Source organism: Carcharhinus amblyrhynchos, chromosome 3, assembly GCF_965287045.1.
Source record: "Carcharhinus amblyrhynchos chromosome 3, sCarAmb.v2.hapA, whole genome shotgun sequence".
Taxonomy (NCBI): Eukaryota; Metazoa; Chordata; class Chondrichthyes; order Carcharhiniformes; family Carcharhinidae; genus Carcharhinus; species Carcharhinus amblyrhynchos.
In genome coordinates this window covers 92,676,954-92,702,416 of record NC_137326.1, presented here as the reverse complement: position 1 = coordinate 92,702,416, position 25,463 = coordinate 92,676,954, and the positions used below count along the sequence as shown (strand labels likewise).

Sequence of the window (25,463 nt, the reverse complement as noted above, 5' to 3'; positions counted from 1 at the left end):
CCTGTACCCTCTCCTTTACTTTAGACCCCGTAATTTCACCTACCCTCGCACCCTCCCCCCCCCCAATTAGTTTAAAGCCCTATCTACAGTCCTATCTACACGATTCGCCAGGACTCTGGTCCCAGCACGGTTCAGACCAACCCCATCCACCTGAACAGGTCCCACCTACCCCAATACTGGTGCCAATGCCCCATAAAATCAAACCTATTCCTCCCACACCAATCCCTGAGCCACCCATTCACTTCCTTAATCTTATCAACCCTACGCCCGTCTGCACACAGTTCAGGCAGTAGTCCAGAGATAACCATCTTGTCGGTTCTACTTTTTAATTCCATTCCCAGCTTTTCGTACTCCCTCTCCAGATCCTCGCATTTTGCCTACGTCGTTGGCACCCACATGTACTACAACGACCAGATTCTCACCCTCCCACTCCAGGTTCCTCTGCAGCCCAGATGCGACATCCTGGACCCAAGCACCCTTCTGTGCACTTCATCATTGTGACAAAGGACAGTGTCAATACCCCTAACCACACTATCCCCAATTACTACTATGTTCCTTTTCACCTTCTCTATGTCCTGTGTCTGCATCACTGTACCATGTGCAGTTTGCTCACCAACCTCACAGCCCTCGTTCTTGTCCACACTGGAAGCAAGAACCTCAAACCTGTTATGCAGATTGAGGGGCTGAGGCATTTGGTCCCCACCCTCCTTCCTCCACTCAGCAGCCCCCTCCTGTTCCTGACCCTTAGAGTTAGCCAGTCTGCGGGGGGTGGGGGGGAGATGTCTCTTGCACCCCATTATCAATGGCACCCTCCCTCCCCCTGATGAGCCTCAGTGTCTGTAGCTCAGAGGCCAGCTCATCTACCTTGAGCTGGAGCTCCTCCAGCAACCTGCACTTACTGCAGACATGGTCACTGGGAAGGACCATGTCTGCAAAAGAGAGAGCATTGGAGGAATACAGAGACAGTAGGAAACAGCTTAAATGGGGAGTTAGAAGGGCAAAAAGGGGGCATGAAGTGGTCTTGGCAGACAGGACTAAGGAAAATCCAAAAGCATTTTATTCCTATGTCAGGAATAAAAGGAAGAAGGTTAGAGGAAAAATTGGTCCTCTTAGGGACAGAGGAGGGGAACTATGCCTAGAATCTGAAGGAATGGGGGGATCCTGAATGAATACTTTGCGTCAGTATTCACGAAGGAGAGAGACCTGTTGTCAGGTACTGTCTTGGAGGGAGTTGTAGACCCGTTAGAGGAAATATCTATTATGAGGGAGGAAGTGTTAGGGTTTTTAGGTAATATTAAAACTGATAAATCTCCGGGGCTTGATGGCATTTATCCTAGGCTGCTTAGGGAGATGAGGGATGAAATTGCTGGGCCTCTGATGCAAATCTTTGTCTCTTCTTTGGACACAGGTGAGGTCCCAGAGGACCGGAGGATAGCGAATGACGTACCGTTGTTTAAAAAGGGTAGTAGGGATAACCTGGGTAATTATAGGCCAGTGAGTTTGATGTCAGTGGTAGGGAAGTTGTTGGAAAGGGTTCTTAGGGATAGGATGTATAAGCATTTAGAGTGTGGCAATTGTGTGGCAATTTTATTAGTGATAGGCAGCATGGCTTTGTTAAGGGGAGGTCGTGCCTTACGAATCTGGTAGAATTTTTTGAGGAGATGACAAAAACGGTCGACGAAGGACGAGCCGTGGATGTCGTCTACATGGATTTCAGTGAGGCGTTTGACAAAGTCAAAAGGTTAAGGCTCATGGGATACAAGGACAGGTGTCTAGATGGATTAAGAACTGGCTTGGTAATAGGAGAATTGGTAATTTTTTAGCTGGAGGTCTGTTACTGGTGGTGTGCTGCAGGGCTCAGTACTGGGACCTTTGTTATTTGTAATATACATAAACGACTTGGAAGAGGGAGTAAGTGGTGTGATCAGCAAGTTTGCAGATAAACTTCATCATCATCATCATAGAACCCTACAGTGCAGAAAGAGGCCAATTGGCCCATCAAGTCTGTACTGACCACAATCCCACCCAGGCCCTACCCCCATATCCCTACATATTTTACCCACTACTCCCTCTAACCTACGCACCTCAGGACACTAAGGGGCAATTTTAGCATGGCCAATCAACCTAACCCGCACATCTTTGGACTGTGGGAGGGAACCGGAGCACCCAGAGAAAGCCCACACAGACATGAGGAGAATGTGCAAACTCCATACAGACAGTGACCCGAGCCAGGATACGAAGGTGGCTGGACTTGCCGATAGTGAGGAGCAGTGTCAGGCAATACAGTGGGGTATAGGTAGGCTGGTATATTGGGCAGAGAAATGGCAGATGGAATTTAATCCAGATAAATGCAAGGTGATGCATTTCAGAAGAAAGAATGTAGGGGGGAGTTACACGATAAATGGTAGGCCTATTAAGGGTATAGAAACGCAGAGGGACCGGGGGTGCAAGTACACAAGGCCTTGAAGGTGGCAGTACAGGTGGAGAAGGTGACAAAGGCGGCCTATGGTATGCTTGCCCTTATAGGGAGGGGTATAGAATATAAAAGCTGGCGTCTAATGTTGCAGCTGTATAGAACGTTGGTTTGCCCGCGTTTGGAGTACTGTGTCCAGTTCTGGTCGCCTTACTACCGGAAGGACGTGGAGACCCTGGAGAGAGTGCAGAAGAGTTTACCAGGATGTTGCCTGCTATGGAAGGCCTGAGCTACGAAGGAAGATTGGGCAAATTGTGGTTGTTCTCCTTAGAAAGGCGGAGGATGAGGGGAGATCTAATAGAGGTGTATGAGATTATGAAGGGTACAGATAAAGTGAACAGTGGTAAGCTTTTCCCTAGGTTGGATACAATAATTATGAGGGGCCATGGACTTTGGGGGGGGGGGGAGAGATGGCGAGGTGTAACTCGGATGTTAGAGGGAGGTTTTTCAGACAGAGGGTCGTGGGGGCCTGGAATGCACTGCCAAGTAGGGTGGTGGAGGCAGGCACGCTCTCTGGGGTTGTTTAAGGCTTGCTTAGACAGGCACATGAGCGGACTAGAGATGGAGGGATACAGGAGACTTTTCTAAATAAAGAACAAGAGCTTTGGGACGTCCCTGGGAATCAATTGATTCCTATGGACCTTCCAAATATTTCATGGTTCACTTCTTTATTTCTGTGCTTCTGGGGATTCCATAAATGCCTGTCCAAGTTTTGCATGTTTATTGATGTCTTTTCTTTTACTTCACAGGTGATTCGGTCTGCCTTGTTGACCAACAAGGGGCATACACGCGGTGGGTCGTGTGATGGCTGTTCTTGGATGTTGCTTCAAGAGTTCCCTAGTGCTTCACGTCGTTAGTGTACACTTAAACTGGACCATCTGACGGGCAACATGACAGCTCAGTGACTATCACTGTTCGCTGTGCAGACACACGGATTTGGGCCGGTGTCTGCAGGAGTTTGCACATTCTCCCTGTGATTGCGTGGGTTTTCTCCAGGTGCTCCGGTTTCCTCCCACATCCCAAAAAATGTGCTCATAGGCTGATTGGTGTAACAAATTGTCCCTAAATTAGTCTTCCCTCAATCTTCCCCAATAGGTGTAGACAAAGGTCATGGGTAGAGGAGGGCACTCAATATTAAAATGGTGGCGTGGGCTCGTTGGGCCTGTTTCCCGTGCTGTGTTGTTCGTTGTTCTATCTCCATTTTAGAGTGCTAGTTGCCAGCTGGTAAATATAAAGGTCTTCTTTGAATGCCAGTCGGTGGGGAGGTAGTGTCACTGATTAGGGTGCATGGGTGTGTGTGTGTATGTATGGGCACAAGTTCTGTATTTACCCAGGAGTAAGATTAAAACCTAAGTTTCAAGTTAACACTTCCTGGGTTACAAACTATGAAATACATCAGAAGTTTCCCAAGTCTCCGACTCTAACTCAAAGATAAAGACATTCGTGGAGGGTCCTAAGGAGCTGAGGAATTTCTTGTCAGAAGTTTCAACTTCCCAGGCAATTCCCATGCAAGTCAGCACATCAGGACTTCCACAGGGGTCTGAAACGAACAATCGTATGTCTAGTCACTAGCAATCTGGAGATTGCAAGATTTGGATACAAATCTGTTGATGATCTTGAGTGTTTGAATTTAAAAATAGGGGGACTTTATGAACTCAGGCCTTTCCAATGTTTCAAAGATACAAACAAAATAACTCTTTCTTGGTGTCAACTTAGAATCCTATCAGCAGTAGTGAAATGTTTCAGGTTATACATAGAAACCTTTCCTTTGCTTACAAATATTTCAAATTAAATTGAAACCTGCCTGCTAATTTGAAAAACAAAGTATTAACAAAATTCAACACAATTCAGCTCTTGCTGCCTTCCATTTAAACCTATTTTGGTGCTATTGAATATGATGGATATTTAAAAATCAATGATGACTGCAAAATATGATTTTAAAAAAGACAGGTTTGCTTAATTTAGTGATGAAAAAGGAAGAAGAAACAAGAGAAAACAAGGACAGCATGGTGGCACAGTGATTCGCACTGCTGCCTCACAGCACCAGGGATCCCGAGTTCAATTCCAGCCTTGGGTGACCGTACGGAGTTTACACATGCTCCCATTGTCTGTGTGGGTTTTCTCCGGCTCTCCCACAGTATAAGCATGCGCAGGAATGGTGGACTGGTGAAGTTAAATTGCCCCTTAATGTCCCAAGATATGTAATTTAGGGTTTGACGAGGTACTTGTTTTGGGGGAATATGTGGGGTTATCAGTATAGGGTCTAGGTAGGAAGCTCTGTCAGAGAGTCAGTGCAGAGTTCAAGGGTCAAATGGCCTCCTTCCACACTGCAGAGATTCTTTGAGTTAGAACAATAACCACGAAGAAATTAAATGAGTATCCTACCTCTCAAGGTCTAAACAATTAACAAGAATTTTGTAGCATAAATAACAAAAACAAAGTGCCTTTGTGGAGGATTCAGATAAGGGATGTACATGAATGATCAGCGACAGAGCACATATACCAGGCTGACGGCGCAAGAAACACTTTTGGGGACTCAGTTGGCATTGTGACAGTGCAGGAATGTAGTGAGTGTAACTAAATGGAATGAGTCTGCAGAGAAGTTGGAAAAATATCAAGTAGTTGAGCACTCTGAAGATATTGGAAAGAAGCAATAGAAAAGACAGCCATGCTCAGTCCTAATGGCTGCTTACCTCATTTTGACCAACACTGGGTCACTACTAAATAAAGGGCACTAAATAAATATAACTGCAAGGTAACTTGCATGGGTTCAATTAGTTCACGATGCCAAAAAAGTGTCAGCTATGACACTCACCAACTTTTACAGAAGCACCATAAAAAAAGCATTCTTTCTAGTGGCATCACAGCTTGGGATGGCTCCTGCTCTGCCCAAGACTGCAAGAAACTACAAAGGTCATGAATGTAGTCCAATCTATTATGCAAATCAGCCTCCCATCCACTGACACTGTCTACACTTCCTGCTGCCTTTGAAAAGCAGCCAGCATAATTAAGGGCCCTACGCACCCCAGACACACACTCTTTCACCTTCTTCCATTGGGGGAAAGATACAAAAGTCTAATGTCACGTACCAACCAACTCAAGAACAGCTTCTTCCCTGCTGCCATCAGACTATTGAATGAACCTACCTTGCATTAACTTGATCTTTCACTACATCCTAGCTGTAATTGTAACACTACATTGCGCACTTTCTCCTTTCCTTCTCTATGAACGGCATACTTTGTTTGTAAAGTGTGCAAGAAACAATATTTTTCACTGTACGCTAATACATGTGACATGATAAATCAAATCAGATATAAAAACTAGGACATTCACAGTGGTAGCAGACATAGGATAGAGTTAAAAGAAAATGTTTCTTTTGCCACACATCAGAGATTATTTCCAGGAATATGCATTCCATTAAAGTCCTAAGGCTCTGGGTTATGATTCTATAAATAGCATAAACCTTGCAGCAAAGATGGGAGGCCAACATGGGAAGCACCTAACTATTTTTTATGAAACTAACTGACATAAAGTCTTGAGCATCTTTATGATGGACAAAGGGTCAACTTTTCCACTTCCACCCACCGCAGGAATCAGAGTGGGCGAGAGGCAGACCATGGCAAGGTCCGATGACCTCCGGTGGGAATTTTTGGTTTCAGGGCAAGCGTGGACCGAAAAATCACACCCAATATCTTCAGAGCTTTATTTAAAACATAGCCTTTCTTTGCTCCTTGTTATAATGGAACAATCTTTGTGCAATAGCTACATGATAAAAATTAGGAGCCTGCAACTGTAAGTTGTACTTGCATGAGCAATCAATAGTCTTCAAAGTTTAATAAGTGATTGGCTGGCTGTGCTTATTGTTTAAACTTTGAGAAGACAATTGGAATAATTTTGAGAGCCTGTCTTATGATGTTTGATGAGAGCAAACAATTAAGCAATGTACAATAAATGTGTAAATAGTCCTACTGAGCAAAGATTATCATTTGGGACTGAAATAAAGTTGCAAATGATTTCATCAAATAGCAGAGCAGTACATTGCCAGCTGTATAGTCCTCATACTCATCATCTGCTTTTCTTGTACCATATTTCTGGGCGACCAGGGTTTTTTCCAATAGATTTCTCATGCTTTCCTCACCCTGAACCATTTACTTTGCCTCTGGGTCCATCTTTTATTCCTGTACGTTTCCAATTGCATCTTCATTTTGACTGATTGACATGTACCACATTTATCACAGCATTACTCTTGCCTCCAAGCCTATCACAAATCTCTCTCTTCTCTTCTTTCCAATAAATTCAATAAACAATCCAGGAGAAATGTATTTATCCAGAAAGTGGAAATGACTACAATTAGTAGTTTAAGGTGAATAGCACATACACAATTAAAAGCAAATTAATTAACCATGAGGGAGGAAGAATGCTCAAAGATGTGATTTGATTATTGTCACATGTATCAGGATACAATGAAAAGTATTGTTTTTTGCGTGCCATATAGAGAAGGCACGTGTGGATCATCAATATTACCACTGACCAGTTGGGCCAACTTGTAACCCATTTCTACGAAATTCTAATAATATCTTCCAGTTTCAATAATAGGTTATCAACCCGAAATCTGAACTATTCCTCCACAGGTGCAGTAGGGCTCCAACTGCTTCTAGCAAATCCTGAAAATAATCACCTACAAAGAATAGTTAAATACAAGGTGAGACCTTCAAAAGAATATATAGTAAAAAGAGGACACTGAATTACTGGAAGGTAAACAGAAACCGGCAGAAGCATTGCTTCAGTTGAAAAGTAATTTTAGGAAGGAGGCTAATCCTGAAATGATTATACAAGATGATATATTCTAAAATAGTATTAGAGAAATTAGTTCAATTAAAGGGAGACAAAGATCCTGGAATACATCTTCGGCAATTGGGCAAGAAACTGTGGAGGCCGTAGACATAGTATTTTGTGTTTGTATTCAGAATGAAAGTGTGCAGGACGACTGGAAAGTAGCCAATAAATTACCAATTTTCAGAAAGACTGAGCTATAAACAGGAAATTACATAAAAACAAAGTGCTGGATAAATTAGGCAGTTCTGGCAGCATCTACAGACAAAGTTAACAATAAATCAAACATGACTCTTCTTTGTAACTTAGACAAGTACAGTCCAGTTCATTCAACTTTGTGACAGAAAATTTTTGAATAGGTGGGATGCCAGAATATTTCACCATTACTGTATTACACAACTCATGAGAAATATAACCAATTAATATATCCATAAGATTGGTTAGTGTTAGAAATGTCTTCAATTTTCCCCAAATAGCTTTACCAGTCTGTTCAGATTTTCAAGTTTGAATTGGTATATGATAAATATATCACAGAAGGCGCAGTTTTCACTTTGCTTCTATAGCATTACAATTGCAATATCTGGAATGCACCTCAACAGAGAAATTTACTGGGGTGTTCTGGCTCACGTGGATAATTTGAAGCACACAAGAGTGAGAGGGGAATGAATCATGGGAATTGCATTTTATGCTTTTCCACAGAACTACAATACTATGTATAGTGCCAAACAGGCCAAAAGTTTACAAACTGCTGTGAGAAATGAGTAACAGCAAGCAAATGAAGTATTTATGGACAGAATCCAATCATATTTTAAATTTTGTTCATAGGATGTGGGGTTCCCTGGACAGACCATCCCTAATTGCCCTCAAGGGTACTGCTGAACTACCTTCTTCTACTGCTGCAGTTTGTTTAGTATTTGTACATCAATTGCGCTCCTAGGAAGGGAGGTGCATGATAGTGATTCAGCCACAGTGAAGAAACAGCATTCAATTCTCAAGTTAGAATGGTGTGCAACTGGAGAACTTGCAGGTGGTGGCGTTCCCAGCTTTATTTACAGCTTACGTAATAACTGAAAGCTCACTGTGGAACAGTAGAAATAATAAAATCAATCTGATAACTAAATGGAGAGGAGGAAGTTTGGAAGGAAACAAAGCTGATGAGATGGACAAAAGTCGTGCAAAATATCCATATTACACACATTTGAGGCAACAATTAGAAGCAAATATTGAAAACCTGAAGCCAATTTCTATCAATTTGTTTTTATATAGAAACCCACAAATGTTAATGATTTTTTTTTGAAAAATCAGACAATGAACTGCAATAAATGGTAATGCTACTTCTCAACAATTGAAAGCTGCTAACACTACTCCAAACAAATTCCCAAAGATCTGAGGCTAAGTTTCCATAAAACTTCTCAATTCACATTTTTCATTAATTGAGCAAAATTGGTTTCACGAGATCTGAAGAACTAACATTGGGCTAATCACAAAAATATACATATCGGTAGAACACAAAAGTAGTATAGCAACGCCATGTAAAATTTAAACACTGAAAAATTTCCATTATTCATATTGTATGATACCATTTAGATAATAATCATGAAATTTTAATATTTTTCACTTTAAAAAGTACTCTTAACAGTTTTTGCAAGTGACAAATTGGATTTTAATTACTGACAAAAGATGCATCCATTTCAATCAAAGAGAGTTTAGATGGCTTATTTTCTGCAACTGTATATTGATAAAGGAAAAAAATGAGACTGTAATGCAAAAGTAGTTATTCAAACAAAATATATCATAGCTTATTGAAATTTCTCATTAAGCTCCATTAAGCAATAAGAGTGATGCATTTTTATATTGAGACCGGGCCTCTTATCTGGTGTCCCAAAATCAAGAAGCATCCGAAAACTGGCTACATTCATAGTTAGTGCCCTGGGTATAAATTTGAATAAAACACTTTTATTCTTTTGTTTTAATAATTCATTTTATGTATTACGTGCACGCTAGACCAAGGATCCTAAAATCTATAAAATTCCCAAATCTGGCACAGCAGGTCCCAAGCTTCCTGGATCCAGGGAACAATACCTGTACAGCAACTGATAAATTGTAAGATCTATGGCTATATAATTCCATTAGATCTTCTCTCTGATTTTTCCAAAACACTATTATTTCTACCAATTCTACAAATTGTGAAAGTGAATTAACTTTAGTGGAAGAAGGTAAAATTATGTTAGCTTAAGTTAAATCACATCTATGAAGGCCTACCCACCATGTACATGAGGATATCTCTTATCATCACCATTGCTGTTTGGTGGTCATTCCACGCTTGATTCAAGGTCTGTAGAAAATTATTATTTAACGAGTTCAATACATCTTCTCGTACCTGTAAAAGCAACATGCAGTTAGCTTGTATGGGTAATCTTTTTGATACTAGTATCCATTAGTAGAACTACTGATAACTAACCATTAAATGTAATTAGATCAAATCATTCAATGATATTAAATGACATTAAGCCAATGGTGGACAACCTGTGGCCCGGGAACCCTCACCTGGCCCATCAAGGTTCTGTGCGTGGACCACAAGACATTTTGTTGACTGTTACCCACGTGCAGAGTTGCCACATTCTGCTTGTTTCATCTGCGTAGCGTTTTTTTCTCCCAGTAAAATCACCACAGTTCCAAATGGCCAAAGGCTGCTCTCCCCTTTAAGGGAAAGAGATAACTGATGGAGATTTAACCTCAGGATCAGCACACCTCAGGCAAGGGGCAAGGTTCTGAAGGTGGGCCTTCATGAATAATGTCAGCCAGTACAGGAATTGAACCTATGCTGTTGACATCGCACAGCAACATGAACCAGCTGTCCAGCCAACTGAGCTAACCAAACCTATTCCTCCAGTGTAACAGAAGTGATACACACATATATACAAGGACACATGAAGTGAGGTGTGTACGTGTGGATTGCACACGGCATCAACTGTGAGCTGTGAGCTCATACTGCATCCAATCAAGCATAAATATTTATTTTGTTTTTAACCATTTGCAGTTGATGACAGTTCCATTAATATATGAACGATTAAAACATTTTCTAAACCTGTTATGAAATATTCAGTGTGTATTAAATATATTCAATTTTATTCAAATGTCTTAAGTAAACATGCCTAATTTCAATCTTGTGGCATGAAGGGGAGCCAGTCAGGCAGCCCACTCACTAGCCTAGGTTACCCATCATTGCATTAAGCACTCATCCCCCTTTCCAACCCAGAGTTCCTCATTTATGAAAAAACTTTACCTTATTTATTTCCTCATTTAAATTTAGTCAGTAGGGTTTATGAATTCATCTAAAGTCCAGGGGAATTTAACTTTTCACATGAAGCACTGAATTAGCCTTTCTTTATTTAAAAAGGCACACTTACCTTATTGATCAGATGTTCAGTTACAACTTCTCTCAGTCCAGTATACAATTTCTCACCATGCTTATGCAATACCATTGTATATGCATTTCTGTAGAGTTCCTCAAAGCTGAGCCCACTATTATTTTTGCGCTGAATCTCTTGAATGGCATTCTTCAATAAATCCCAGATGCTATTTACATATTTCTCATCCATAGTCATCTGCAGGGCAAAATACACAAAATTACAAATTTAAAATGTCAGCATTTCAAGTGCAATGAAGATTTGGGAGAAAATTCTAGCATTTAAGGCATTGGAGGCTAAAGATAATATTTCCAGTCATGGCACAATGAAATCGAAGATATGCAAGAGGCCAGAATTGGAGAAGTGCAGGAGTCAGGAGTCAAGGTTGGAGGATGTAACCAAGTTAGTGAGGTACAAAGCCGCGCAGGGGTGAGAAGCTTAAAATCAAGATGTTGCCAGACTGGGAGCCAATATGGGAATGATGGTTAGTGAATGGGGCTTGTGAGAGTTATGGATGAATTCAAGTTTGCAGAGGATATAAAGAGTGAGGCCAGCCACGACGGCATCAGTACAGGGTTGCAAATGTGAGACTTAAAGGTGGAGGGAGTGGAAAAAAACCCAGGCAAAAATCATATGAGTAGCATGATGGGTGGCATGGTGGCATAGTGGTCAGTACTGCTGCCTCACAGTGCCAGAGACCCAGATCTGATTCTCGGCTTGGTCACTGTCTGTGTGGAGTTTGCACATTCTCCCTGTGTCAGCATGGGTTTCTGCCCACAGTCCAAAGATGTGTGGATTAGGCTATGTTAAATTGCTCCTTAGTGTCAGGGGGACTAGCTAGGGTAAATGCATGGGGTTATGGGGATAGGGTCTGGGTGGGATTGTGCTTGGTGCAGACTTAATGGGTCGAATGGCCTCTTTCTGCACTCTAGGATTCTATGATTCTAAGAAGATCTAGCAGTATAAGAAGTGATGACTGGATACTGGAAGTCAGAACACAGGGGCATGGTTTAAAATTAAATCTTACAAAGAAATAGGAGACCAGTTGGCACCTTGATTCCTCAAGACAATTTTCCTGCCCATTCCCCATATCCCTCAATTTCCTGAGAGAATAAGAACGTCTCTCAGTCTTGAGTACCTTTCATCCACAACTCACTGCTGTAGGCAATTCCAAAATTTTTAAGTGAAGATATTTCTCTTCATCTCAGTCCTAAATGATTGAACCATTATTCTGAAGCTGTACCCAGTGTTCTAGATTCCCCAGCCAGGGAAAACAATCACTCACTGTCTACCCTGTTGTGATCCTTTAGAATGTTGTATGTTTGAAACAGATCACCCTTCACTCTTCAAAATCCAGAGAATATAAGCCCAATTTACTCAGCCTCTCATCCCAAGAAACAATCAAATGAATCTTGCATAATTTTTTCCAAGGCATTAATGTGCTTTCTTAAACATGGGGTCCAAAGCTGTGCAAAGCCCTGTACAACTGTAGACAGAGGACTCCAATCTCTTGCAATGAAGGTCAACATGCTATCTGCCTTCCTAATTGCTTCCTGTACCTGCAAGGTAACTTTGCATTCCTTGTACGAGTTTCTCTGAAAATCAATACTTAAAAGTTTGATACTATTTAAAACATGCTTTTTACTTTTTGATTCTGACTGCAAAATGAATAACCAACCGCCCATATGACGCATTATCTACCACTTTATTGCCCTTTCAAAATCTACTTATTTTTCCAGCTTCTCTGTTTCTTCTTCAGCGCGTACATTTATATTGAACTTTGTATCATTAGCAAATTTAACTACATTTGCTGGTGTCTTCAATTAATTAATGTAGAATATTAGTTGCTGAAGCCTCAATACTAACCCTTGTAACATTGAACACCTGACAGCCTATCAAATTGAAAATACCCTGTTTATCCTAATCTTCTACTTCCTCTCCTGTGATCAATGCATCATTAAAGCAAATGAATTACCCAAAAATCCATGAGCCCTTATCGTGAGCATTAACCTCGAGGGGTACCTTATATAAAGTCCTCGCTGGGCACCGCAGGGGCTGAGGCGTATTACAGACCCTTACAATCACATTTTGATTTAACGTTTTAAGTTTCCTTTCGACTTTGGTTTCTGTTCGGGCCTTTTGGGTGGCTGTCCCTTTTAATTTGTCCCTAAGTTAATTTGAGTTTGTTTACTTGTTGGATGTGCAAAAGAGCTACTTTATCAAAAGCCTTTTAGAAATCCAAGTGTACTACATCTACTGGTATCCTTTTATCTACACTATCTGTTATATCCTCAGAAAACAGATGCATTTGTCAAACATGACTTTCTTTCACAAAACTATGTTGAATTTGTTAATGGGATTCGTTAAGTCTTCCTTAATAATTGATCCCAGCATTTCCCTGACAACTGATGTCAGATTAACTGGTAATTGTTTACATTCAATGGATAGAGTCATAAAAACAGTCAGCTTATACAAGACTTGTTTATGTCTTATACGCATATGTTTACTATAATTTAAAAAATCTGATTAAAAATGTAGTTAAACCTTCCCCATTCCCTTCTCACAGACCCCACTTTCGCTCCCCTCTTGCAGCCCATGACCTGCCCAGCTCTTCATCTCTCAGGCCACGCTCTCTCCCCACCCTCTCACAAGACACTCTTCCCCCACTCCCTTCTAAAGAAGCCAGCTCAGGATGAGCAGGAAACAAAACTCAAATTATATCATCTGCCTGGCCTGGTGCAGAATCTAATTTGGGAACCCCTGGTTTGGATAAACAAAATTGGCAAAGGTGATCTGGATGATGAGCTTATAGAACGCATTTGTGACATTTTCCTGGAATGACACATGCTGGGATCAACTAGTGATAAAGCTATCACACATCTCATTGTGCAATAAGGTCTTTTTTAATTCATAATCTCACAGTAAAAGAAATTCTGGGAAAAGTGATCAGAATATAATTGAATACCATATTCACATTGAAATCAACATACTCCATTCGAAACAAAACTCTTAAATAAAAACAATTACAAAAGTTGAGAGGGAGGGTGACTAAGGTTGAATAAGTAAATATGCCAAGAAGTACGGCAGTAAACAAAGAGAGAAGCATTTAAAAGGAACAATTCAAAATGTTACACCATTAAAAAACTCAGCAAGCAAAATCTATCTAAGCCTTATTAGGGAAGTTTAACAACAGAATGAGATTAAAAGCAGTTTCTAACGTTGCAAAGAATAGTAGTAAGACTGAAGATTGATGAAAAGGGAAATGACAGTAAACTAGCCAGGAATATAAAAAACAATTGTAAGAGCTTTTACAAGCATATAAAAAGAAAATAGCTGAAGTAAACATTGGAATATCTGGTTACCTTGTAAACGTGCCTTTGCAATAGCAACCAATATAAACCATGTCTCTATTTGGGCCGCTACTTTGTCAACTTTACTACAAATACCTTGTGCATTCATACAAACAACCTTGAATTTTATTTATTATTATTCTTTGACCTCATACGATGATGCACTATACCTTTAAACTCTATTCTCTCCTGTCCCCTTGTCTTTTAAGTTTAAAACCCTGCTTATAATGTTTGCCAGGGCACCTACTCCAAACAAGTTTAACTGGAACCCATCCCAATTGAACAGCTCTCTCCTTCCCCAGTACTGAGACCAGTGCCCAATGAATTAAAAAAAGGCTTCTTTCCACACTATTATTTGAGCCAAGTGTTTAATTCTTTAATCTGTTTGACCCACTGCCAACTGGTGCACTTCCCAGCTAACTACCTGGAGATTTATCACCTTTGAGGTTCTACTTTTTAATACGGACCCTAATTCCTCAAATCTTCTCAGCAGAATATCAATCTTAGTTGTACCTATGTAGACCATGACAGGGCCCTCCCATTCCAAATTCATCTCCAATTGCAAGATGTCTCTACCTGGGCACTCAACACAATCTTTGGAACTCTTAGTTGGAGCTGCAGAGAATAGCATCAATTCCACTGATTATACTGTCCTCTATCACTTCCAGATTCTTTATCATTCCTCATTGCCACTTGAATGGCTTTATCCATCATGGTGTTATGGTTCATTTGCACATCTTTCCTGCAATCCTTGTCTTCATCCAAACACATAACAAGCACCTCATAGCTATTTGTTAAAATCAAGGGCCAAGGCTCATAACAACATAAGAAATAAGAGCAGGAGTAAGCCATCCAGCCCTTCGAGCCTGCCCCGCCATTCAATAAGATCATGGCTGATCTGAAGTGGGTCAGTTCCACTTTCCCGCTCTCTCCCCATAACCCTTAATTCCCTTGTCTGTCAAAAACCTATCTACCCATGACTTAAATATATTTAACGAGGTAGCCTCCACCACTTCAACGGGCAGAGAATTCCAGAGATTCACCACCCTTTGAGGGAAGAAGTTCCTCCTCAACTCCGATCTAAACTGCCCCCCTCTTATCTTGAGGCTGTGCCCTCTAGGCCTGCTATCCTTTTTAAGCAGGAAGATTCTCTCTACCTCTACCCTACCCATCCCTTTCATTATCTTATACGTCTCTATAAGATCCCCCCTCAACCTTCTAAACTCCAACGAGTACTCTCTTCATAGTCCAACCCCCTCATCTCCAGTATCAGCTGAGTGAACTTCCTCTGCACTCCCTCCAAGGCCAAAATATCCTTGCGCAAGTGCAGTGACCAAAACCGCACACAGTACTCCAGCTGCAGCCTCACCAGTGCCCTGTACAGTTGCAGCAAGACCTCCCTGCTTTTATATTCTATCCCCCTCGCTATAAAGGCCAGCATTCCATTCGCCTTCCTGATCACCTGCTGCACCTGCAGACTGGGTTTTTGCGACTCATGCGCAAGGACCCCCAGGTCTCTCTGCACCGTAGCGTGCTGCAGCTTTTGGCCCTTTAAATAGTAATCCCTCCTACTATTATTTCTGCCAAAATGGATAACCTCACACTTGCTAACACTGTACTCCATCCGCCAGGTCCTTGCCCACTCGCTCAGCCTATCCAGATCCCTCTGCAGACTTTCCACACCCTCTGCCCAATTTGCTTTTCCACTCATCTTCGTGTCATCAGCAAATTTCATCACCCTACACTCAGCCCCCTCCTCCAGATCATCTATATATGATCCTATTGGAGTTCTATGAGGATGTGTCTAGGGCGGTGGATAGAGGAGAGCCGGTGGATGTGGTGTTTCTTGATTTTCAGAAGGCGTTTGATAAGGTACCTCACAAGAGGTTATTGCAGGAGGTAAGGGGGCATGGAGTTGGGGGTAGGGTGTTAGCGTGGATAGGGGATTGGCTGTCAAATAGGAGGCAGAGAGTGGGGGTCATTGGGTGCTATTCGGATTGGCGGTTGGTGACTAGTGGAGTGCCCCAGGGGTCGGTGCTGGGGCCTCAGCTATTTACCATTTATATAGATGATCTGGAGGAGGGAACCGAGTGTATGGTGTCGAAATTTGCTGATGACACCAAGATTGGTGGAACGGCAAATTGGGCAGAGGGTGTGGAGAGTCTGCAGAAGGATCTAGATAGGCTGGGCGAATGGGCCAGGAACTGGCAAATGGAATTTAATGTTGGCAAGTGCGAGGTGGTCCACTTTGGTAGGAATAATGGTAGGAAGGACTATTACTTACGTGGCGAAAAACTGCAGCAGGCGACTGTGCAGAGGGACCTCGGGGTCCTTGTGCATGAGTCGCAAAAACCCAGCCTGCAGGTGCAGCAGGTGGTCAGGAAGGCGAATGGGATGCTGGCCTTCATCGCGAGGGGAATTGAATATAAAAGTAGGGAGGTCTTGCTGCAGCTGTATAGGGCATTGGTGAGGCCGCAGCTGGAGTACTGTGTGCAGTTTTGGTCGCCGCACTTACGCAAGGATATTTTGGCCTTGGAGGGAGTGCAGAGGAGGTTTACTAGGCTCATGCCGGAGTTGAGGGGGTTGAGCTATAAGGAGAGGCTGAATAAACTAGGCTTGTACTTGTTAGAGTTTAGAAGAATGAGGGGAGATCTCATTGAGACATAAGATGATGGATAGGATAGAGGTGGAGAGACTCTTCCCGCTCAGAAAGGACAGTAGGACTAGGGGGCACAGCCTCAAGATAAAAGGGGGGGGGCGGTTTAGAACGGAGTTGAGGAGGAACTTCTTCACTCAAAGGGTGGTGAATCTCTGGAATTCTCTGCCCGCTGAAGTGGTGGAGGCTGCCTCACTAAATATTTTTAAGTCGCAGGTTGATGGGTTTTTGATAAGCGAGGGGATTAAGAGTTATGGGGAGAAGGCCGGAATGTGGAACTGAGCCACGACAGATCAGCCATGATCTTATTGAATGGCGGGGCAGGCTTGAAGGGCTAGATGGCCTACTCCTGCTCCTATTTCTTATGTTCTTCATCACTACAATCTGGATCTGCACACCTTCCTCACTTGCAGCCACACCTTTCTATTTCTGATCACCGACTAATTCATATACTAGTTAATCTAAGGAACAAGCATCCAGGTAATTCTCCTCTTGCCTGATATCTCAACTGCTGCATCTCAGACTCCGGTTCAACAACTTCGAGCCAAAGTTGCTCAAGTCACAGACCCTGACGGCATAAGTGGTTGCCCATCATAATGCTTTTCATAAGCTTCCACATGTTGCAGTTGTGACACGTAACCTGTTTTGCCATATCTATCCTCACTTATTAGATCAGTGATTTACCAAGTTAGTAATGAAAGCCATAACATTGCTCATACTTGGTTAAGGAACACCGAAGCAGAAGTTAGACATTCTGAAGCTCAAGCCTGTTAATTAGATCACAAATGATCTGTGCCTCATTTCTAAAGATCTGCCTTTGATACACTTATTCCTATTTCACAACCACATGCTAACCCTTGGAGACATTGGGCTGCTTTTTAAATGGGGCAGGGGTGAAGAAGAGGGATGCAACCCTCCGCCTCACTGAAGAAAAGTCAGCTTACACTATGCATCCCAGCCTGCAAGGGAAGATAGTAGAATTGTGGTAATCGCAATGCCACCAAACATGTAATCCCAGAGGCCAGGTGAGTGGTCCATGGTTGTAGATTAGAGTTGCACAATATCAGAATTTAAAATCAATTAATTAAGTAAAAGAACAAGTTTCGGTAATAGTGATCATGAAACCATTCTTGACTGTCGTAAAATCCCATCTGGTTCTCTAATGTCCTCTAGGGGAAAAAAAATCTGCCATTTTTACCTAGTCTGGCCTACACGTGACTTAGACCCACAGCAATGTGATTGACTCTTAAATGCCCTCTGAAATGGACTAGCAAGCCACTCAGTTGTATCAAACCCACTACAAATTCTACAAAAAAAAAGGCAGCATCAACCTAGGCAACAGAAATGACACTGGAAGATTCAACTCTGTCAATCTTGCCAAGTTGTCCTTATGATCATCCAGGGGTTTGTGCCAAGAGTGAGAGGGCTGGCCCACAGACTCGTCAAGCAACTGCCCAAAATTGTATCCAAATATGATCCCTGTGAGTACGACTATGTTCCAGACAACATCAACACCATCCCTGGGTACATCTTGTCCTGTAAGAAGTCTCACAACATCAGGTTAAAGTCCAACAAGTTTATTTGATAGCACAAACCACAAAATAAGCCACCAAATAAACCTGGTGTTGAGAGACTTCTTACTGTGCTTACCCAGTCCAACGCCAGTATCTCCGCATCATGACATCCTGTCCTACCAGAGATGTATGGTCAGGAGAGACATTCCAGGGAATTCTCATCAACAACTCTGGACCTCATGAAGTCACAATGTACCAGGTCAAACAGAAGCAAGGAAACCTCCTGCTGATTACTTCACCAAAGCTGAGAAAATGTACTCCTCCATATTGAACACCACCTGGAGGAAGCACTAAGGGTGGCAACATCATAGAATGTACTCAAGGTAGAAGATTTTAATATCCATCACCAAGAGTGTCTCAATTGCATCACTACTGATTGAGCCCTGAAGAGTACAGCTGCTTGACTGAGTCTGTGGTAGGTGAAGGAACCAAGAAGAGGGAAAAACCTATTTGACCTCATCCTCACCAATCTACCTGCTGCACCTGTCCATGTTAGTACTGGTATGAGTGACAATTGCACAGTCTTTGTGAAGATCTTCACACAAAGGATACTCTCCAGTGTGTTGTATGGCACTACTACAATGCTAAATGGAATAGAATTCAGGTATATATAGCAACTCAAAACAGGGCATCCACGAGGTGTTGTGCACAGTAGAGCTGTGTAGAACCACAATCTGTAACCCCATGGCCAGGCATATCCCCCAGTGAACCACTGCCATCAAGCCACGGAATCAACCCTGGTTGAAGGAAGTGTGCAGGAGGAACACCAGGAGTACCTAAAGACAAGGTGTCAACCTTGTGAAGCTACAGCATTGGACTACCTGTATCCCAAATAACAAATGCAGCATGCAATAAACCCCAATTGGGAATGATGGTGGACAATTAAACAACCAACTGGAGGATGCGGCTCCACAAATATCCCCACCCTTAATGTTGGGGGAGTGCAAAGGCTGAATTATTTGCAACCATCTTCAACCATAAGGCCATATGGATGATTCATCCATGAGGCAAGCAACAGCAAAGTGGTATTGTCACTGGACTAGTAAACCAGAGACCGAGGGTAATGCTTTGGGTACCTAGGTTCAAATCTTAGCACAGCTGATGTTGAAATTTCAATTCAATAAAAAATATATGGAACTAGGAGAGTCTAATGAAGACCATGAAATCACTGCTGATTGTTATAAAAACCCATCTGGTTCACTAATTTCCTTTACAGAGGGGAAATCTGCCATTCTTACCTGGTCTGGCCGACATGTGACTCCAGAGCCACAGCAATGTGGTCGACTCTGAAATGGCCAAGCAAGCCAGTCAGCTCACAGACAATTAGGGAAACGCAATAAATTCTGTCCCAGCCAGCAATGCCCACGTTCCATGAATATTTTTTAAAAATGTTGATAATGTGCCAAATGTGGTTCAGGACTTAACTCAACAATCTAGGATGACAAACCAGTGGGGGCACTGTGCGAATGCTGCACCGTCAGAGGTATAGTCCTTTGGACAAGACATATGTAAAAGATTTCATTACATTAGGGTGGCGTGGTGCCACAGTGGTTAGCACTACTGCTTCATAACACCCGGGACCAGGGTTTGATTCAAGTCTTGGGTGACTGCATGCACACATTCTCCCCATGACTGCATGGGTTTCCTCTGGATGCTTTGGTTTCCTCCCACAGGCCAAAAATGTGCAAGTTAGGTGGATTGGCCATACTAAATTGTCTCTTAATGTCCCAAGATGTGTATACTAGGGGGATTAGCTGGGTAAGTGTGAGAGTTTACAGGGAAACGACTGGGGAGGTGTGCCGACGTGGGATGCTCTTTCGGTGGTTCGATGTAGACTTGTTGGGCCGACTGGTCTTGTGTTTTGTAGGAATTCTATGTTCTATCTTGGCCTCCTCTCAACATCGCCAGCCTTCCACTAATTCAATTTTCTACATGTGACAAAAATGCCTGAAGGCACTGGATACAACACAAGCTATGGCTCCTGACAACATTACAGCAATAGTCTTGTGCTCCAGGACGAGCAGCATCCATAGCCAAGCTGCCCAGTACAGCTACAACACTGGCATCTACACAGCAATAACTGTCCAGGTATGTCCTATCAAAAAAAAGCTGCACAAATCCAACCCAGCTAATTATCATCCCACCAGTCTACTCTCAATCATCAGTAAAGTGATGGAATTAGTCATCAACAATACTATCAAGTGCCACTTATTCAGCAATAACCTGCCCAAGGCACAGGTTAGGTTTAGCCAGAGCCACTGAATGCCAGACTTTACAGCCTTGTCCAGTGGTGAGGTGAGAATAATGGCCCTGGACAGCAGGGCAGCATTTGGCAAAATGTGTCATCAACAAGTCCAAGCAAAATGAAGCCAATGGTATCAGTGGGAAAACTCTTCATTGTGTTTGGAATAGCTCCAATCAAAGAAAGATGGTTGTGATTATTGGAGGTCCATAGAATCCCGACCGTGTAGAAGGAAGCCATTCAGCCCATCGAGTCTGCACCAACCACAATCCCACCCAGGTCCTATTCCCGCAACCCCACGTATTTACCCTGCTAATCCTTCTTATAGTAGGGTCAATTTAGCATCACCATCCTGCATGTCTTTGGACTGTGGGAGGAAACACAGGCACCTTGAGGAAATCCACGCAGACACAAGGAGAATGTGCAAACTCCACACAGACTGTGACCTGAGACCGGATTTGAACCCAGGTCCCTGGTGCTGAGAGACAGCAGTGCTAACCCCTATGCCACCATGCTGCCCCAGGTCAATCATCCTAGTCCCAGAACATTACCTCAGGGCAACGTTCTGGGCCCAACCATCTTCAGCTGCTTCATCAATGACCTTCCTGCCATAGTAAGTTCAGAAGTAGTAACAGTCATTGATGATTGTACAACATTCAGTACCATTGGCGACTCTTAGATATTGAAACAGTCTATGTCTAAATGCAGCTAGACTTGGACAACATTTATGCTTGGGCTGATAAGCTACATTCACAACACACAACTGCTAGGCAACAAGGGACAATCCAATTATCATCTCCAGGCATTTAGTTGCATTACCAATGCTGAAGCTCCATTGTCAATGTTCTGGGGAATATCACTGGACCGTAATGAAGCTGAACTGGACCAGCTGCATAAATACTGTGGCTACAAGAACAGGTCAGAGCCTGGAAATTCTGTAGAAAATAAGTCACCACCTGACTCCTCAAAGCCTGTCCATGTTCTACAAAGCACAAGCCAGGACTGTGATGGAATACTCTCTGCTTGCCTGGATGAGTGCAGTTCCAACAACATTCAAGAAACTTGATACCATCCAGGACACTGCTTGATTGCTACCCCATCTGCCACCTTCATTATCCACTCCCTCCACCACCGATGCACAATGGCAGCACTATGTACCATCTACAAGACGCACTGCAGAAACTCACCAAGGCTCCTGCGATAGCACCTTCCTAACCCACAACCTTTACCAACTGGAAGAACAAGTGCAGCAGATGCACGGCAACACCACCACCACTTGCACGTTCCCCTCAAAGTGATACAAAATCCTAACTGGCACTAAATTTGATTTGATTTGATTTCTTATTGTCACATGTATTGTGAAAAGTAGTGTTTCTTGCATGCTATATAGTCAAAATATACCATTCATAGAATACATATTGGAGAAGGAAAGGATAGGGTGCAGGTTGTAGTGCTGCAGTTAGTTAGGATGAAGATATTGCCATTCCTTCAGTCAAAATCCTGGAACAACCATCGTAATAGTACTGCGGATGTACCTATCACACATGGACTAGTAGTTCAAGGCGACAGCGCACCGCCCCCTCCTCAAGGGCAATTACGAGTGAGTAATAAATGCTGATCAACTCAACAAGGCCCACATCTCATGAAAGAATTAAACAAGTAATAATACACTTTAGGTAGGCTGAATTGGTTAACAGTATGACTTCCGCCTCTCACGAGGGATTCACTGCCAGCTGCAGCCATTCCAGAAGTACCAGCAACTCAGTAGTAGGCACTGCCAGGACTGCAACCCATGCCACGAAGGCAGACCAACGGATCCTGGATTGAGGCAAGTCCCTCTCAGGGGCATCACCTTCCTTTCTGCCCTTTTAAAACTTCTTCAAAAAAAGGGACCAGCCCACTGTTGTCAGCCCAAACCAGCTGTTATATACAGAAAGGGGCTGGGGGGGGTGGAATCAGTTGAAACAGCACTGATTTTTCCTCTCATCACTCATCCATAAACATAAAAATGTTTTTTTATTGAAAAAGCAGTATCATTATTTCCCAACTCCTATCATTTTTATGAAATCTGATTTCTCCTAATAATCTCACAGCAAATTCAAGGTAGGATTAATTCACAAAAGATCAGTTGATTGCACAAATTCAAAATCATAAAAAGGAGGGTCTGCAACTCCATACATAAAATAAAATGACACCAGAAACAAATTATCATGAGGAATTCCTTCACAGAAATCAGGCAGGCTGAAAACCATTGGATACACTTTTCTGGTGATGTTGACTTCACAAGATCAAATAGCCATGCAGAGATAAATCAGTTTGTAGGCAATGGTACAAAACTTTCAGCAGAGGCAGAGTAAATGGGACAGTTGATCCTCCTAGCTTGAACTCCTCTTGTGTGGCCTACCAGTCAGGTGCCCAAGGAGGCAACCTGTTAAAAAAGCTAAAGTGTTAGGTCATGTTAGGAGACCTTACCTCCCCACAATACCTTCCAGTGACTGAAAATCAGCTGTGTTCCAGGCTGATAACATCTCAGCCATTATGGGTTGAAAGAGGTACAAAGTGTAAAGAGTTTGATGTTTGGGGAATCATTGCCTCTGTAAGCACAATGACTCTGCTGCGTAAACTAGGCCTAGTTTATCAAATACAAATGGCCTACATATAGCTCCCTTTGAAGTTGGGTTGTGCATTCTCCAGGCAATCTGTTAGTAGCTCTTCAAAAATAATGTGGAGTGACATTTCCAAAGTAATGTATTTTGTTCTGGTGACTCATGGACAATAACAAACAGACAGAGGGTCAGCCATCTTAACGGTCTTTGTTCATCCATACAAATGATCTCAATTAGTCAGATGTGATCTATGATTTACAAATTTACATTGATTCTCTGATGCAAAAACCTGACACCTAATGACAGTCACTTTGACCTCAAGACAGATTCCAGTAACCCTCCCTAAAACTAATTAATTAAAAAGTCTACAATTAACTGTTTTCTCCCTCCCTTCTACTTTAACTTGTGGAGTGATATTGCAATTTTCTCAAACAATTTCTCAATTGAGTGAGTTTTGGAAAATTATAATACATTCAAGCATAGGATCATCATTTCATGTGGAATAAACGCAAAGCATTAATCTGCTGCTCAAACAGATATTTCATTAAAGCTTAAACGTTTGGCTGGTATTAAGTAATCAATGGGTTTATATTGGTGAACTGAAGCTGAAGACATCCTTTCTCCAGTTTTGAGTGCATCAAAGTTCCTTTCTGTTTATAGACAACTTCCTGGCTCCCCAGTGTTGGACTTGCGAGTACGTCAAAGATATGTTGGGGAATCCCTCTCAGAAGTTCCATGGTAATGGTATAGGATGTTAGGCTATGATGTAAAAAATTATACTTTTAGCACACAAGTTATTCTTTTATGAAATGAGAGTTGTGCTGGAAGGGCTAGCTGTCCATTCTTAATTGCTCTGAACTGAATGATTTGCTAGGCCATTTAAGAAGTTAGTTAAGAGTTTGGAGTAACATGTAGACCATATTAGGTAAAGGTACCAGATTTCCTTCAGTGAAGTTTACAGTACACCGATCTCCCCAGTGTCTGTACTTCAAATGTCATGTTCCAATCTTTTTGCACACTATCGTTGTCAAAGTATAGGGCAGCAATTGTCCAGAAGCACTAACTTCCCCAATTGCATTGTGCTGGGAACGTTTGACTAGGCAAATTAAATCGCTAACTTTGGATGGTTCTGCTAGTGATATGTTAATAGTTACTCTGAAAAATGTAGAACAAATAAAAACACCTCTAATTTCTATCCATTTTAAACACCTAGGCCAAGCCCTGCATGGGACACCCTCAGAACCCCCAGGATATTCCCAATCCCCCCCGCAGTCCCAAACCTCCCACCATGGGCTTTCTTCCCATCCCTCAGCCGCACGAGTCTCCCCCCCCACCCCCCCCCCCCCCACCCACCCACACACACACCTACCTCTCAGGCCTGATTCCGAACAGCCCCCCCCCCCAACATCGCCCTGAGTCAACCCGACACAATCCACCCTCACCCCACCAACCCTTTCCCCAATAACACAACCCTCCCAGCCAGCCAAATGCCATCCATTTACGTTGTCCCTGGCTTTCAGGTTCACTGAGCCCTTTAGGTCTACCTGCTTTACAGCAGTTGAAAAGGGGGCATGGCCTACCTGAACTTGCTGTTGTTGTACTGTGCTGGAGCCATTTGCTGCAGGCTCCAAGCAGCTCCAGCCAGCAGAGATTTGAACAAAGTTTTCCCTGCAGGTGAGCATGCTTTAAACTCTTGTTTGGTGTAGAAAGTCATGGCCTTATATTTTGATGACAATAGTGTGCAAAAAGATTGGAACATGACATTTGAAGTACAGATACCGGGGAGATCGGTGTACTGTAAACTTCACTGAAGGAAATCTGGTACCTTTACCTAATATGGTCTACATGTTACTCCAAACTCTCAACTACCCTCTTAAATGGCTTAGCAAATCACTCAGTTCAGGGGCAATTAAGGATGGACAGCTAGCCCTTCCAGCACAACTCTCATTTCATAAAAGAGAAACTCGTGTGCTAAAAGTATAATTTTTATGTCATAGCCTAACATCCTATACAATTGTTCAGTTAAGGGAATATTTTGATACTTTACAGAGCAAAGCATTACACCATGTAACCCACCATGCATTATTCAGCTACTAAGTTAAGCCATTTCTCTAACAGATTGCAAAGTCTAATTTTTAAAGATCATACTGTGTTACTTCATTCAAACAACAAGCAACATAAATTTGCCGAAAAAATTAGCATTAAAAGAGTCAATTAAAATAAATAATAAGATTGGATGAAGGAAATTATAATATGTCACTCAACAAAACAGCATGGTTAGAATATTTCAGCCAAGCAAGATACTTTGCCACAGAAAGT

The 25,463-nt window shown here is 42.4% G+C and overlaps 1 protein-coding gene across 1 annotated transcript in view; it reads right to left on the bottom strand.

Moving 5' to 3' along the window:
* cul3b (cullin 3b) overlaps positions 1-25,463 on the bottom strand; it is a 106,000-nt gene that overhangs the window by 61,192 nt on the left and 19,345 nt on the right. The window contains exons 2-3 of the mRNA XM_080185524.1: positions 10,717-10,914; positions 9,573-9,686 (exon numbers count right to left, since the gene is read on the bottom strand). Coding sequence (XP_080041650.1) covers positions 9,573-9,686; positions 10,717-10,914 — 312 coding nt within the window. The remainder of the gene's footprint in view (positions 1-9,572; positions 9,687-10,716; positions 10,915-25,463) is intronic.